Source organism: Triticum aestivum, chromosome 2A (assembly GCF_018294505.1).
Source record: "Triticum aestivum cultivar Chinese Spring chromosome 2A, IWGSC CS RefSeq v2.1, whole genome shotgun sequence".
NCBI lineage: Eukaryota > Viridiplantae > Streptophyta > Magnoliopsida > Poales > Poaceae > Triticum > Triticum aestivum.
In genome coordinates, this window is record NC_057797.1 from 585,255,540 (window position 1) to 585,270,437 (window position 14,898).

The 14,898-nt window shown below is 47.0% G+C and overlaps 4 protein-coding genes across 4 annotated transcripts; 1 reads left to right on the forward strand and 3 right to left on the reverse strand.

Moving 5' to 3' along the window:
- Nucleotides 1-297: 297 nt before the first annotated feature.
- LOC123189568 (elongator complex protein 3) lies at nucleotides 298-3,626 on the reverse strand. The gene is made up of 9 exons (XM_044602012.1): nucleotides 3,079-3,626; nucleotides 2,721-2,790; nucleotides 2,435-2,607; nucleotides 2,158-2,332; nucleotides 1,841-2,007; nucleotides 1,497-1,716; nucleotides 1,302-1,406; nucleotides 853-1,005; nucleotides 298-576 (listed from the first exon to the last, which is right to left on the reverse strand). The coding sequence occupies exons 1-9, from the start codon at nucleotides 3,564-3,566 to the stop codon at nucleotides 418-420; spliced, it is 1,710 nt and encodes a 569-aa protein (XP_044457947.1). The 5' UTR covers nucleotides 3,567-3,626; the 3' UTR covers nucleotides 298-417.
- Nucleotides 3,627-3,756: 130 nt separating this feature from the next.
- LOC123189569 (26S proteasome non-ATPase regulatory subunit 6) lies at nucleotides 3,757-6,735 on the forward strand. Its single transcript, XM_044602013.1, has 8 exons — nucleotides 3,757-4,014; nucleotides 4,108-4,222; nucleotides 5,047-5,137; nucleotides 5,229-5,374; nucleotides 5,468-5,687; nucleotides 5,772-5,880; nucleotides 6,008-6,176; nucleotides 6,294-6,735. The coding sequence occupies exons 1-8, from the start codon at nucleotides 3,873-3,875 to the stop codon at nucleotides 6,466-6,468; spliced, it is 1,167 nt and encodes a 388-aa protein (XP_044457948.1). The 5' UTR covers nucleotides 3,757-3,872; the 3' UTR covers nucleotides 6,469-6,735.
- Nucleotides 6,736-7,725: 990 nt separating this feature from the next.
- Nucleotides 7,726-11,388, reverse strand: LOC123189570 (serine/threonine protein phosphatase 2A 57 kDa regulatory subunit B' theta isoform). Its single transcript, XM_044602014.1, has 2 exons — nucleotides 9,514-11,388; nucleotides 7,726-8,376 (listed from the first exon to the last, which is right to left on the reverse strand). The coding sequence occupies exons 1-2, from the start codon at nucleotides 10,687-10,689 to the stop codon at nucleotides 8,041-8,043; spliced, it is 1,512 nt and encodes a 503-aa protein (XP_044457949.1). The 5' UTR covers nucleotides 10,690-11,388; the 3' UTR covers nucleotides 7,726-8,040.
- Nucleotides 11,389-13,230: 1,842 nt separating this feature from the next.
- Nucleotides 13,231-14,662, reverse strand: LOC123185639 (putative polyketide hydroxylase). Its single transcript, XM_044597492.1, has 2 exons — nucleotides 14,017-14,662; nucleotides 13,231-13,937 (listed from the first exon to the last, which is right to left on the reverse strand). Exons 1-2 carry the CDS (start codon nucleotides 14,126-14,128, stop codon nucleotides 13,708-13,710), a joined length of 342 nt encoding a protein of 113 aa, XP_044453427.1. The 5' UTR covers nucleotides 14,129-14,662; the 3' UTR covers nucleotides 13,231-13,707.
- Nucleotides 14,663-14,898: the final 236 nt, after the last annotated feature.

The window sequence follows — 14,898 nt, forward strand, 5'->3', positions numbered from 1 at the left end:
AATGATACTCACTGTCCGATAAAATAGCTGCTACGGAGTGTGACATGGGGCTACTCCTGTAATAATCTTCGCACTAGTGATCATTCACTACTTCGATAGCTTCTCAACAAACTGGACAGCAGTTTGGTGCATACACACGATGCGGGTAAGGGAAATGTGGAGCAAAATAGGGGCCATCCGTCCACCCCCCTCTCTCAAATAACTAAATCGTCCTGTGTATTCGGCAAAGGAGTTACGTACGTTGCATGGATTACACCATTCTGCTAAAAGGTGTAATACGCTGCTATAACTCTATTCTGAAGAGGGCAAACACAAAATTTTCAAAATAACTAAGGTTACAAATACATTACACTTAACATCATGATCATATTTGATTTTTCTAGTCGCAATACAAGTGCCGTTTGATACTGAAATACACTATGCTAGACATTTGACCATGTAAGGCCCCTCAAGTTCATAGCCCAGCTTGCGGTAGTAGTGGCGGGTTCCAACTCCTGAGATGACGGCCAGTTTTTTTGATCGATGCTCCTTACGAGCAATTCTCTCTGCTTCTTCCATCAGGAGTGTCCCATACCCCTGAAAATGGTGATGGATGGAACAAATGTTAGCCAGCTGAAACAATCTAGTAGCACAGCCATCGTAAACACCTGAATAATTAACTGCGAAGGGCTCTCCAACAATTACACACTGATAAAAGCCTAAGCGTGACCATGCTTAGCAAGTATTCATTCAATCACTGTATACTACACCTGTGGGTCCTGTTTTTTTTACTATTTTGAGCACAGCCATGTATTCCGAGTATGATCATTTGAGGACAACTACCACACATGGTTGTTCGAGTAAGAGATTAACCTGGTGTTGAAGTTTCTCCGCATCACGACCATGCACAGGAACTGCTGTTCCATAGACATGAAGTTCACGGACAATTGAACACCTCCCTACGAGTTCAGAGCCTGTAACATTGCGGCCACATTTACGCAAGCGCAACAGGCCAATAAGGATATCCTGTAGAATTTAGAAAAGGAAAGTGTGAGTCGCAAGATCAAAAGGATAAGGGGCCTGGTGATAAACTCTATGCAACAGTAGCAATCTCAGGAGCACACTATACAAGCAGAACAGATTAAAACTTTCTTGGTACAAGTGAAACCAACAAGGCAATAACTACGTGGATAATAAGTTTAAAAAAATCCAACCCATGTAAAAGGGAATTGACCATGATTACATTGGAAAAATCCATGCCTATTTAGGAATGCAGCATAAACCATATCATATTTTCACATCCCATCCGAGATATTGAGTACCTGTCGTGTATCCTCATACGAGAGAAAGGTCTCCCAGCCGTCATTTGCGGCATAATCACGCCTGACAAGCTCTACTTCATCAGGCCTGATCTTGTGATGGATATCCTGTGTGGAGAAGCACAACAAGAAAGATGAGGATACATCCTTAATCAATTAGAAGCACATGGCAGTGACTTCACAGAGCCCCATATTTACCTGAATTCCAGCCTCACGTGTTCTGACATCTCTGCATTTCAAGCCCAAGTCTTCCATTCGAGCCAAAGCAAGCTCACGCAGGTTACCTTTCTCGACACCGGAAGTAACAAGTGGCATAGGGATATCTCTCTGGACCCGATAGACTCGTGTCCATGGTGGTACCATCGACAAAATCCTTGCTACAATATCCACTAGCAGCTCTGGTGGGTAGTTTCTATACCTGCAACACAACAGATGTCACCAGTATATAAGTTCTCAATTCTCACTCTCAAACTTTAGAACCGAAAGACTGATCATAAGATCAAGCAGGAAATAAAATATCAAGCGCTGGATAAATATAGTACCTTCCAGTTTTCCATAGCTCATAAAGACCAGTTCCACGAATCACAAGAGTTGGATAGATCTTTAGACCATCTGCTCGGAATGCTGGATTTTCAAAAAATTCTCTGAAACTTTCCATATCTCTCTCAACTCCAACATTAGGTAAATCTGGCATCATGTGCGCAACCACCTATCAACAGGTAAATCATCATTTATTAGGACAACTGCGCAAGTCATAATCCAAGCTAGAAGACACCTCATTCTGATGCTACCAACCTACTGTTCAAGCAACAAGGAAATGAATTGAACAAGAGGAATTAGCAGGCCGGTGAGCAATAACCTTAAAACCAGCATCTTTTGCTAATGAAAAACAATCAGCAACAGCAGCTACAGTGTGGCCTCTGTTTGTGTCACGTGCAACATCCTCATATGTACTCTGAACACCAATTTCTAAGCGGGTACATCCATAAGATAGCATCTGCCGCAAATGAGGCCCCAGGCAATAATCAGGTCTCCTGGAATAAAAAGACTAATTAGATGTTGTTTCATGGGAAAAATAACAGGGGATTTTTTCAAATGCAACCAAGAAGAATGGATATATGTTGAACGACCCTTACGTCTCAATTGTCATACCGATACATTTGACAGCACTATGTTCTGAATAACAAACCGCCTCCTCAACATTAGCAGAAGTATGCCCCGATAAAGCATCATGGAGATTTCTGATGAAATAATCACGATAATCAGCTGGTAAAGACATGAAAGTCCCACCCATCAAAATGAACTCGACCTGCAAAAGAGTATATTTGAATTACCTTGCACTTAGAATGCATCAAGTATAAGTAGATTGAGCATGAAATCACTCAAAGCAAGATGAAATAGTTTCTTGGGCTAGGGACAAACCTTATCCGCACTATGACCGAGCCTTTTGAGCTGATCTATCCTGCTTCTGGCCTGCACATATGGATTGTACCTACAATTGCAACTCCAGATCGGTAAATACATTTTCAAAAGCATCTCTAGAAAGCAGTCAAAATGATAAGAGTACTTGTATAGATACATCGCTCAACACAACCTGTGGCTATTAGATTTTTATGCGCAGAGATCAAATAGATCACTAGTGAAACCTTGTTTGCACTAATTAACAGTCCAATGAGACACAATTTTCAGTCACATAGGAAGGATTCAATTGCAATGCAAACTGAAGCATGCATTTTGTATTTCTAACAATGTGTTAACAGCATTAGTAGTAGTAAATCACCTTGCCCGGATAGCGCGCATGCTGGTGGGCTCGTATCCAGTGTAGGACTGGGTGCTGTACTCGAAGTCGGAGTCGGGGCCTCCCGGGCAGTAGACGCAGATGTTCCCCGTGGTGGCGATGTGGGGGCACCGGTGCGGCTTGGACATCACGGCGACCACCGCGATGCCCGAGGCCGTGCGCACGGGCTTGGCGCGCAGGCGGGGCAGCAGCGCCGCGCGGTCCGCCTCCGGCACGGCGGCGATCATCTCCACCAGCTTGGGCGCGCGGGCGAGCCCGTAGCGGCGGCACGCGGCCGACTTGAGCGCGTTGAGGTCCACGTCCTCCCCGCGGCGCGAGAGCTCGCCCATCTCCGACACGATCTCCGCGATGGCCCGCACCCTCGCCTCCTCCTCGGAGAGCCCCGCGGGCAGCACCACGCCCCCGCGCCCCGGCGTCGGCTTCCGGCGGCGCGGCTGGTCGGCCGCGGCCGCGGCTACGGCGGCGGCCATCGGGAAGGGTTTCGGCGAAGGGTTTTTTTTGGCCTCGGAGGGACGAAACTGGAGTTGGGCTCGGTCGGTGTCTGGCCTTTGCCTTCTCTACCGGCCGGTTCGACCCTTCTCCGCCCAGCACAGCCGTCAGATCGCGAACGGACGGTGCCGATTAATACACGTCGAACCAGAATGTAAACTAGTATAGGCCAGTAATTAAATCCTTCTGCTCACGGGAAAATCCTTTCTCCTCTGCTCTGCTCTGCTCTCTCCCCCCATCTCTTGCGGCAGAAGCAAAGCGCGGCGAGGCGAGCGTGCGGCGGCGAGATGGACGGCGGCGGCGAGGAAGGGAAGCAGCAGCCGCAGCTGGTTCTGGCGCACAAGCTGTTCCTCCTCTCGCAGCCAGACGTGGACGACCTCGCCAAGGTCGGCCTCCGCGATGACGTCCTCGCCGCAGTGAAATCCGATGGTACCAAACCCCGCCTCCTCCTCGAATCTGCTTCCTCACCCGTGGGTCGGTTTAGGGTGGTCTGATTCGATCCGATGCGCTTGTTTTTTCCAGACATGGCGGCGCTGTACGAGTCGCTGGCGGCCGACGGCGTGCTGGAGATGGACGCGGCGCTGCTCGCGGAGATGCGCGGCCGGATCGAGGAGGAGACCAAGAAGTTCGACGAGAAGTGAGTGGATCTCTCCGGCCTATCCTTTTTCATGCTCGAATTTCAGGCTACTTTCTAGGGTTTCAAATACTCCTGCCGTCGATACATCTAACATAGTTTGACCACTCCATATAGATTATCTGATAATTTAGCCCTTAGAAACCCACAGTGTTACGAGCTCTAGACTGTGATTGTGCAATTCTTCATTTGTTCTTGATGCTCCTGTTGTTTCTCAGCATTATAATAACTAGTACTAACTAGTATTCGCCCTTCCAATATTGCCAAATTTGGATGTCTTAAAAACTACTAGTACTACCAAATTTCTTTTTCCTATAATATTGATACAGTTTGTCTAATTCACATCTAAATATTTTCTAAGGATGTCATCTAAGCTCCCACAAATAAGGCAGCAACAAGGAACAAAAAAAAAAGCTGGGACAAAAAAAAAATAGACCACAAACATAGTGGACATCAGGCTATGTCACATCTAGATGTGTCCTAGACAGACCCTGATTGATATCATGAGATATGAAGGGCATACTAAAATGTGCTGGTTTAAGGTTACTGATGGACAACCATCTAGATCAGTAGTGGAACAGCAGCTGATAGTAAATAGAGAATTGATGTGTACACAAACAAATTACTGGTCTCCAGAAAGGTCTGCAGTTTAAGCAGTCAGAATTTTTTCTGCAAAGATTGAAAATGTGCACTCTTGTTATCTAGACTCTGAACTTGTGAAGTGTATCGCTTCTTTTTCCCACCTTCTGTTTCATCTGAATCTGCATTATGTTGGTTTTGTTCTTGGCTTCTACTGCTTAATATCATTCAACTATCTATGCATAAAGGATCGCGGATGCTGAAGAGAATTTGGGTGAGAGTGAAGTGCGTGAAGCCCATCTAGCCAAATCCTTGTACTTCATAAGGGTTGGCGAGAAGGCATGTCTACATATCTAATGTCTTCCACCGTGTTAGGTTTTCGTTATATGTTTTAGATATTTTCTTCTGACCTAAATATCCAAAATTTCAGGAAAAAGCGCTGGAGCAGCTTAAAGTTACTGAAGGCAAAACTGTAGCTGTGGGGCAGAAGATGGATCTTGTTTTCTACACTTTACAGATTGGCCTTTTCCATATGGACTTTGATCTCATCTCAAAGTCCGTTGACAAGGCCAAAATGTAAGTATGAAGTCTTGTAGTTTAGCTATTTGCTACTGTACTTGTTTTGCATTATGATGTGTAATACTGAGCAACCTCCTTTCCTGATCGAAGCTTGTTTGAAGAGGGTGGTGATTGGGAGAGGAAGAACAGATTGAAAGTGTACGAAGGCTTGTACTGCATGGCCGCTAGAAATTTCAAGAAGGCTACTAGCTTATTTTTGGATTCCGTTTCAACTTTCACAACTTATGAGTTGTTCCCCTATGATACCTTCATCTTTTACACGGTCCTTACAAGTGTTATCACATTGGACCGCGTATCACTGAAACAAAAGGTACGTATTCATCTTTTCTCCTTCAAGTGTGCTTGTTTAACTTGAATGTGGATAGAATACCTATTTTAACAATAATGTTGACAGGTTGTAGACGCACCTGAGATCCTGGCTGTAATTGGCAAAGTACCTCACCTCTCGGAGTTTCTCAATTCCCTCTACGATTGCCAGTACAAGTCATTTTTTGTGGCATTCTGTAAGTGAAGGATCACTTTATCCTGTCATATTCTTGTGTTTATTCTGATGAGCAGTAATGCTTGTTTGGCTGTTCTGGTGGGGTTAGCTCTTTGGGTTTGTCATATCTGGTTCATGTTTGTTTTCAGCTGGCCTGACGGAGCAGATCAAGTTAGACCGATACTTGCAACCACATTTCCGCTACTTCATGCGTGAAGTGCGCACTGTTGTCTATTCACAGTTCCTTGAGTCATACAAGAGTGTGACGATGGAAGCAATGGCTGCCTCATTTGGTGTGACAGTTGATTTCATAGACCAGTAAGAATTTTTGTTGATGTTATTACTCTTGCATGTCATGCATCATCTCCTGGTGCTGATACTGTGTATGTCTGTATGATATAATTGATGTGGCTAACCTTTTTTCTCCCAACACAGGGAATTGTCGCGCTTTATTGCTGCTGGGAAACTTCACTGCAAGATTGATAAGGTTGCTGGTGTCCTGGAGACGAACCGACCTGATGCACGTAATGCCTTCTACCAGTCGACCATCAAGCAAGGAGACTTCCTGCTGAATCGCATACAGAAGCTGTCGCGAGTCATTGACCTGTAGGCTTTCTTTGTGAGGTTTGGAGCAGCTCCTTGGACAACCCTACCTTACTCAAGCTTCCCTTACAAGACTTTGCTTTGGCTCCTGCGGAGTACTGGCAGTATTGCATTTTGCGTTTCAAATCGGTCAAAGGGAAAGAGGGGTAGGTTTTTTCTTTTCAATCTGAGGATTTGACTTGTAATCTAACTATATGGGTCGAGGGAATTGCAGACCATTGTTTGTAGATGGTTGTTTCCACGATGAATTCGTCCATTTTTTATTACAATTTTATGACCAGCGTTTTACCTTTCTTAGAAAACGAGCATAATTGGCAACAAATACTTTGTGCTAACTTTTTCTAAAAAAAATGCACAACTTTACTGCACCAGCAAAAAGTGAGGAACGCAAGATTGCACGAAGGTTTCTATTTGGCATTCCTCTTTCATGATTCCCTCTCACAACCCATTCCAATATATATCCGACGTTCCCTGAAGGAGGTATAGGAACAGACGAATGTTTTCATTCGCTCAGAAAAAAACATTTCAGTGAACGCTTCAGAATTGCCAAGTGAAACTGATGAACTTATCATGCAGCTGAATAAAAAAATTGTCACGTTCTACATAAAAATTGCCCCATGTTGTGTAAAAAATCTCAGAAAAATGCCTTGCTGCATGAGAATAATTGTCGTGCGTTTTAAAGGATTTGTCATGATGCAAACATCGAGAATTGCCAGCCTAAAAAAAGGAAAATGGTAAGAATTACCAGGATTTGCATGTAGTAGTTGGAAAAAAATGCCATGCTACATCAACGACTGCCATCAGCTCATAGTTCACATGGAGAGGGCGGGATCGAACGTGCCTGAGGATCACTTCTACTCCCTCCATTCCTAATTTTTTAGAGATTTCACTATAGAGACATTCGAATGTATATAGACATCTTTCAGAGTATAAGTTCACTCATTTTGCTCCGTATGTAGTCTATAAAGAAATCTCTAAAAGGACTTATATTTAGGAACGGAGGTCCTTCCTAAATATAGCCTCTGTTCCTAAATACAAGTTTTTGCTGACATTTCACTATGGACCGCATACGGATATATATAGATGCATTTTAGAATGTAGATTCATCCATTTATAAATTTTACTCCGTATGTAGTCCATTATGGAATCTCCGCAAAGACTTATATTTAGGAACAGAGGGACTGAGGGAGTATAACATTAGTGTTCCAACAATCTATTTGGTTGTAAGCCAAACAAAACACAATGCTAGCTCATACAAGGGCAATAACAAAATGATCATTGTCATTTAAGTAAACCACCCAAGAGCATATCCTCAACAAAACCTGACGCTGTTTATTGGTCTATACGATAATCCTGACCCATGCCACGACACATGCCAAATATCACAGAAACTCTCATGTATGCATACCTTTTGATCATGCAGTCCTCACGAAACCAAATACACCCTACCCAGGGGAAGTCAACTCACCAACCAAGAAGAAAAAAGAAAAATCCAACACTACAACCACAGCCCAAGTTCCAGAGAATCAGTCGCGCATCGTTCAAAGGATCGCGCGATCGCGGTCGCTATGGGTATATTCTATTGACTGGATTTGCCGTTGGGTATACCCGAGGGGCTGCTCTCGCCGCCCATTTCCTCCAGGCGCTTCCACAGCACTTCCCGCTTCGAACTGGACTCCTCCTGCTTGAGCTCGTCGTCGTCGAACTTCTGCATGCACTCTCCGAAAAACGCGGAATCATGATCGGTGAAGATCTTGCGCACATTCAGCGTCAGGCTCCGGACAGCTTGGTTCCAGTGACCCCGGGCGTTTCTCTCGAGCGCGGGAAAGATGATGGGTAGTATCACCTTGTAATTCTGCTTGATTAAGTTCTCAATGTGGTCGTTGTTCCATAGAAACAGTGCTCGCTCTGCCACCTAGAAACAGATAAGAAGAAATGTGGAAGTTAAGCTATATGTTTTTGCTGAATATTCTTTACACCGTTTCATGCGCTACAGTTTAACAAACAAGTTTAGTTTATAGATCCCCAACCTATGGGTGTAGCTACAGAAATATTCAGTAAGATACAAACTGCTGCAGTAACCACACAGCTAGGCAAAAAAACAAACTAACTAACATGAACTATGAAAACCTCTCTATGTTTTAGAGGAGGACAGTAATTAAAGGTACAGGCTATTTAGATCATGAGAACCCTGTGGCACACCACAGAATAATTCATTAAGAGCATGATAGCAGATGGAAAGGAAATCATAAATCCAAACTGTAAAAACTGTGTAACACCTGTATCCTAGAAAATGTGCAAGACCTGTTTCAGACATGACTCCAGCAAGGATTGACTGTCATCAAATACATATAGGTTTTAACTATCCAAAACTAATGAACATGGTGTTTTCCATTAAAATGGTACTTTCAGAAGACACCACATGATAAGTTCCAACTCAAAAGAGCAGAAAAAGGAAATTTAATGAAATAGCAAAAGATATTTTTCAAGCAGCATGTAAATTGAACTGACGCAGGTTGATTAGTATGATTATCATGGATGCATCAGATCATTTTCTGGAAAGGTTTCATGCAAGATAACAAAAGTTGCAGTAATGTCAAGAAGAAAATGAATAAATTAGTGATAAGAAGTTGATAGCCTCTAGCAAAGTGTTCTCTTCCTGGTACCAATAAACAAATGCTCAGAAGTGGATCAAGGAAACATATTGTCTATATTTCTTTTACAATACAGAATTACAGATTAGCATATTTTCAAAACAACCAAAGTCCCATTTGCATAGTTTAGCCAAAGAAACACCCTTGTGATGCACAGAGAGCGTAGTAAACATCCAAGGCATGCAAAGGTTGCCCATGTAAATCTTTTTCATAACCAGGGAAGAAAACTATAAAATAAATCTATTGAAGACATCAATGTTGATATACAGATGAACGACAAGTCAACAGAATCATAAACTTAAGGCAGTGAAGGGCATATATGGACTATGACCAGAACCAATAAAGATCAGTGAAGTAGAAATGATGCAAACTTAAGTATACGTCTGGTGAGATTTAACCTGGAAGTGTGAGCTGTTCATGCTACTGGCAATCTGACGGAAGAGCGGAACCATGCATCTTTGGAACTCTGCAAGCTGTGTTGCCTCTAAAACCTCTTCTAGCTCACCCAAGAACATCACCTCCTTTGAGCTGTTGGTTATAGGCCAATACTTCAGCAAGCCCCTAATAACAGTGTCAGCAAGTTTGCAATCCTTCTCAACAAACTGTGTGATGCAATACGATAGCTGCTGATGGTACATTGCCACACACTTTGGCTTATGAAGTGGGATCAGTGCACGGAGAAGGAACAATTTGTGCTCCTCTTTAAGTGGCAGGGCAAAACCATTAATTATACTGCCCAAGATCTCCAGCAGCTCTGCAATACCGTTATGCTTTTCCGTTTCAAATATAAATCTGTAGAAGATGTTGTTAATTGCTTTCCTGATGAATGGGCGATGCACCATGAATTTACCATATATTCGATGGAGTATTGTCTTGAGATAGTCCCTTTCCCTGGGGTCTTCAGAGTCAAAAAGATCTAGTAGCTTGAGAATGAAGGAATGGTCTATGTATCTCTTGGCCAGCTTTGCGTCTGTCTCTTGCGACGCTACAAATCTCAAGAAAACCTCATAAACGATCTGCAGGTGTGACCATGCTGGATCCATGAGAGGCTCTTCTTCCTCCATATCAACTCCTTCGATGGCCTTGTTCTCACGAGGAGTGGGATTCGAGCTCCGGAACAAGTTAATTGCAACCATCTTGCTGATCTCCAACATGATGACCTCCGAGAACTTGCCATTTGCAGAAGTGACATAATCAACAAGCTCCATAAGCGTCTGCCGCTTCATCTCCTTCTCCTTCAGGTTCTTGGTCGGATCGGCGAAGTCGTACACAGCACAGCACAGGGTGGCCTTTCTGACAAACAGATTCTGCTTCTCCGAGACCGGCACGTCCTTGAACGCCGGCAGCGGCTCGTTGGAGTGATACACCACAGCCCCATTCATCGCCGGAGTAGAAGCGGAGCCAGCTGGTGGCAGGTGCTCCCCATTTCCTGCTCTCTTATTCCCACCAGGCTCCACACTCCTTGCAACGCTGTAAGAGTTGGACGGCTCGTTGCCGTTGGCCGTGGCAGCATCCCGGCCATCGCCGGCCTTCCCTGTCTTCTTGGGCAGCCTGCCAAGGATCTGTTTAATCATCTTCTCCTACCACAGACAACCTATGAGCACGACAAAACCCTAGCAGTATCCCAGCACAGCAAATCAGCAGCAGGAACAGAGAGGGATCTAGGCAAATCCTCACAGCTCCTGAACTCACCCCCCAACAGGCAACAGCGCAAGAAAGATCTCCAAGCAGCCGCCGGGCAGCAGACAAACCCTGGCACCACGGACCCGAGCCGCCGGCGCGGCCAGATCACTGGGACCAATACGGATCAGGCCTCGTCCAGGAGGCGCTCCACCAGGCGGACGCCGGCAGATCAGGCGACGCCCCCATCGCCACACCCTCCCTCCACCTTGCGGAATAAACAAATATGGAATCTTTCGGCTCCACCGGCCGCCAAATCCAGGATCCAAGAACCGGCGGCGGAGGACGGGAGTGGCGAGATTGAGGGGGAAGGGAAGGGGGAGAGGGAACCTTTTGTTGGGGTGGCTGGAGCCGGAGGGGGAGCTGTGCTTGTGCTTGCTTTCCCCCGGCCTTCCTCTGGATTTGAGAGGGGTCGAGGTCCCCAAAAGCGGCAAAAGGGGGAAGAAGAAGGGGGACGGAGACGGAGGAGTAGGAGGAGTAGAAGTTTGTGCCGGGCGGAGAGCGTGGGAGTCGGAGAGCAACAAAGGGCAAGCAAATCCAGACAGCGAGCCAGCCAAGGGAGACTGGGGGCAGAGTATTTTACCCCAACTGGCTGGCAGCTGGGTGAGTGCAATTAATTGCCTTGTTCTTGCCTGATTTTGCCCTCGCCGGGAAGTGGGAGCCTTCGTGGGTGCTGGCGCAAGAGTAGAACGCCTTTATTTTTTTTACTTTTTTAGATGATTTTTTTCGTTTATTAAGGGCTAATTTAATCGTGGTTTTGAGTCCACGATGTTTTAGTTTATTTGTGCTCTGTTAGTATTTGGGGAAAATACAAAAAATCAGGGGAGGAAAAGATATGTACTCCCTCCGATCCCATTTAGTCTGCGTATAATTTTTTCCCGAAAAATCCGAAATGGTCTGCGCGTTCGGTTCAGCCACCCATTCTTTCCTGGAATACCCCTCCTCCTTCGCTTCGCCTCCTTCTCTCGCATTAATTAAGCCAGCTAGCTCGCCTCCTTTTTCTTCCTCGTACAGTACGTCAGCACGCATGCGTCCTCCTCCTATCTACTCGCCTTCTACTCCATCTTCTTCTCCTCCCTCTCAAGCTCAACCTCATGGAGTCTAGCTACTTGTGGGAAGACAGCCAGCCTGTAGAAGACAGCGAGCTCGTGCTTGATAGCCTGCTTGCGGAGGACAGCATGCTCGCTGACTGCAGCGCCCCGGACGACGGCGCGCTTGACGACGGCGACGTCCATCCGCACTACGGCATTCCCGCAGAGGGCGCCGTCCAGAAGGACGACGGAGCACTCAAGAACGGCGTCGACCACTCGCGCGACGGCGTTCCCACGACAGGCGGCGTCCTGCAGGGCGATTGCGCACTCGCGGACGGCGTCCTCCAGCTGCCTCACGGCGTGTCCGTGGAGGGCGGCGTCCTGCAGGGCGATTGCGCGCTCGCGGACGGCGTCCTCCAGCTGCCTCACGGCGTGTCCGTGGAGGGCGGCATCCAACAGGGCGATGGCGCGCTCGCGGACGGCGTCATCCACCCGCTCGGCGTCCAGGTGGTCGCGGAGGAGGGCGACGTCGTCCTCCCGGCGCTCGCTTCGGGAGGCCATGCGTTTGCGGAGGGCGTCGCCAGCGACGGCGGCATGCATGCAAAAGTACACTCGCCGGAGGTGAGTGCATCATTTTCCGATGATGCAGATCTAATGTCCAACTGTTACGGTTACACACCTGGCTTCCCGTGCTCTTTGTGTGGTGGCCATGGACGAGGCAACACAAACTGCCCAAGGTGTGCGCGATGGGGACGCTTGCTCGCGGACAGCAGCGTGCACGCACTGGAGCGCGACGGCAGCATGCACGGCGCTGTCAAGATAGTGGCAGGAGACGGCAATGACCAGGTGCGCGCGCTCGTGGACAATGGCAAAGTTGACCCAGAAAGCAGCAACGAGACGACAAACGACGAGGAGTTGCTGGCCGGCACGGAGGGTGAAGAGGCCGGCGACATTGATGCATCTCTTCTTTATGCTCCTGACTCGATGCCGGAGGAAGAATCTTTGCCACTGCCGGAGCAATTCTCTGTGCCGGATGAAACGACAAAGCGTGAGTTCATGAAAATTTATCTGCCGGAGTTTCATGAGTGATGATCAGCCTTGTGGAGTTTGAACCATGCAGGTGCGATGCTGGAGTTGAAGAACTTTTGCTAGTTAAACCAATGTGATGATCTTGCTACTAGTTGTTTTGTTTGACGTGAACCTATGTGAAACCAGTTGTTTAGTTTGACTTGTGCTGCTAGCTAGTTGTTCTGTTTGAAATATGGTTCTTCTTTTTTTGCAACGTTTGGATTGCATCATGATAGCACTCAAAAGATGGATTACATGATCTGATTACACCAGCAATAGCACTCAAAGATCGATTACATAATCTTCTTACATCAACAATAGCACTCAAAAGATGGATCACGATCTGATTCCAACAAAATACCACCACACTACTGAAGTAAAAAAGCCCTCGCCTCGTCCACGATGGATCGATCACAAGGCAACTTCACCGGGAGGGCATCAACATTTGCAAGGACTAGCTTCCTCATGTGCGGCACCTTGTAGTGTTGGCCTCCCTTATCCTTCAAAACCTCACGCATGCAAGATTGTAGAGTTAGGAATATCCTGTTGCACCTCTCAGTTGGGTATTGCTCAAATGCCTGGCACACCTTGCGGACTATGTCATCAATGGAACCTGGAAATAACTTCTGAAACAATGATTGTAAGGCAGCAAAAAATCCTAGATCAAGTATGTTAAGATCAGGGGAGTTCGGTGGCTGACACACCAAACGAATGTCCCACCCATCTGCCTGGGCCGCGGCAAGGAAAACCGGATCATCAACATTGACATGAGTCCTGGCATTATCCTGCTGGATGAATATAGGACGACCACGTTCAGACGTCGGCACGGCTCGGATCACTACCCCCGCTTCCGCCTGGGGTGTCCGCGCTGTGCACGCCGTCCGCAGGGCTCGGACCACCGCTTCCGCTTCCGCCTGGGGCATCGGCGCCGTGCACGCGGTCAGCAGGGCTCGGACCACCGCTTCCGCTTCCGCTTCCGCCTGGGGCACTGGCGTCGTGCACGCCGCGTTCGTCGCCATGGGCATGCTCCGCAGCAGCGTCTTCTGAAATTTAAACGTGGGCAACAGATCAAGAAGGGAAGATAAAACGGCATAAGATCAAAGGGAAAAACTCGATCCATACCGTCATCGCTCTCCTCGAACACATACACGTAATGCATGTCTTCAGCATTGCCATCATAGTGTTCTTCAACCTCGTTCCAGTTAATGGCGGAGTTGAGGTCGAGGTGATCCATTGCATGCTCGTGCTGATGCAGGGAAAAGCATACGGACTAAGGAGAGGTGTGTAGGCTGGTCTTTCCATGGAGCTTGATTTATAGACATGATTTTTTGGTTTTGGAGGGAACTGCAAATCCATGGCGCTGGCGGCCGGTAAGCTAATTTTCGAAGCAAATTTTCGAGGCTACTTCATGGCGCTCTGCTTGTTTAGGAGGGAAGTGAAATTGCGCTGTGTTGCGTTTAGGAGGGAACTTGAATTGTTGGCGCTATACAGTTTTGATCGAAGCAAAAATCTGTGGAAGATCACATCTCTTTTGAAGAGAAGATTGCTATCTCTACTCGAGCTGCTCATAGGCCAGCGTCACGGCATGCACGTCGTGTGAGAGAGAGAGATAGACAGCCATGCAACATGCAGAGAGAGGAGAATGCGGGCGGAGAGCCAATGGGTTGCATGGGGGCATTTATTGCTGCTTTGCTCCTCCCGTCCACGCGCATGCGCAGAGGGGCATTTCTGTCCATATAGCATGCAGCGAGCCCACCTCTTGGTATCCGGGTCTGCTCTTAGGCGCAGACAAAAAAGAATCGGAGGGAGTACTACCTGGCACCGATTCAAAGGTAAAGGCAAAGGCAAGGATGGCTCGTCTCGTGCGTGTGTCCGTACTGCCTGTGCGCATCTTCCTGCACAGGACCGGAGGCTACTTCTGTCATCGTTTCAGCACAAACCAACCCAGTCCCCGAGAATGAATAGGTTTGTTTAGGGCATCTTCAACAAACCCATAAATTTTCT

Excerpts from the sequence above, each read along its gene's own strand:
- LOC123189568 (XM_044602012.1), bottom strand. The coding sequence starts at position 3,566 with ATGGCCGCCGCCGTAGCCGCGGCCGCGGCCGACCAGCCGCGCCGCCGG. Across the intron at positions 2,608-2,720 it reads TCGGTCATAGTGCGGATAAG|GTCGAGTTCATTTTGATGGG; the intron begins GTTTGTCCCTAG and ends ACTCTTTTGCAG. Across the intron at positions 1,407-1,496 it reads CACGTGAGGCTGGAATTCAG|GATATCCATCACAAGATCAG; the intron begins GTAAATATGGGG and ends TTCTCCACACAG.
- LOC123189569 (XM_044602013.1), top strand. The coding sequence starts at position 3,873 with ATGGACGGCGGCGGCGAGGAAGGGAAGCAGCAGCCGCAGCTGGTTCTG. Across the intron at positions 5,375-5,467 it reads TCCGTTGACAAGGCCAAAAT|CTTGTTTGAAGAGGGTGGTG; the intron begins GTAAGTATGAAG and ends TCCTGATCGAAG. Across the intron at positions 5,881-6,007 it reads GTCATTTTTTGTGGCATTCT|CTGGCCTGACGGAGCAGATC; the intron begins GTAAGTGAAGGA and ends GTTTGTTTTCAG.
- LOC123189570 (XM_044602014.1), bottom strand. The coding sequence starts at position 10,689 with ATGATTAAACAGATCCTTGGCAGGCTGCCCAAGAAGACAGGGAAGGCC. Across the intron at positions 8,377-9,513 it reads TGAACAGCTCACACTTCCAG|GTGGCAGAGCGAGCACTGTT; the intron begins GTTAAATCTCAC and ends ATCTGTTTCTAG.
- LOC123185639 (XM_044597492.1), bottom strand. The coding sequence starts at position 14,128 with ATGGATCACCTCGACCTCAACTCCGCCATTAACTGGAACGAGGTTGAA. Across the intron at positions 13,938-14,016 it reads GTTCGAGGAGAGCGATGACG|AAGACGCTGCTGCGGAGCAT; the intron begins GTATGGATCGAG and ends TTTAAATTTCAG.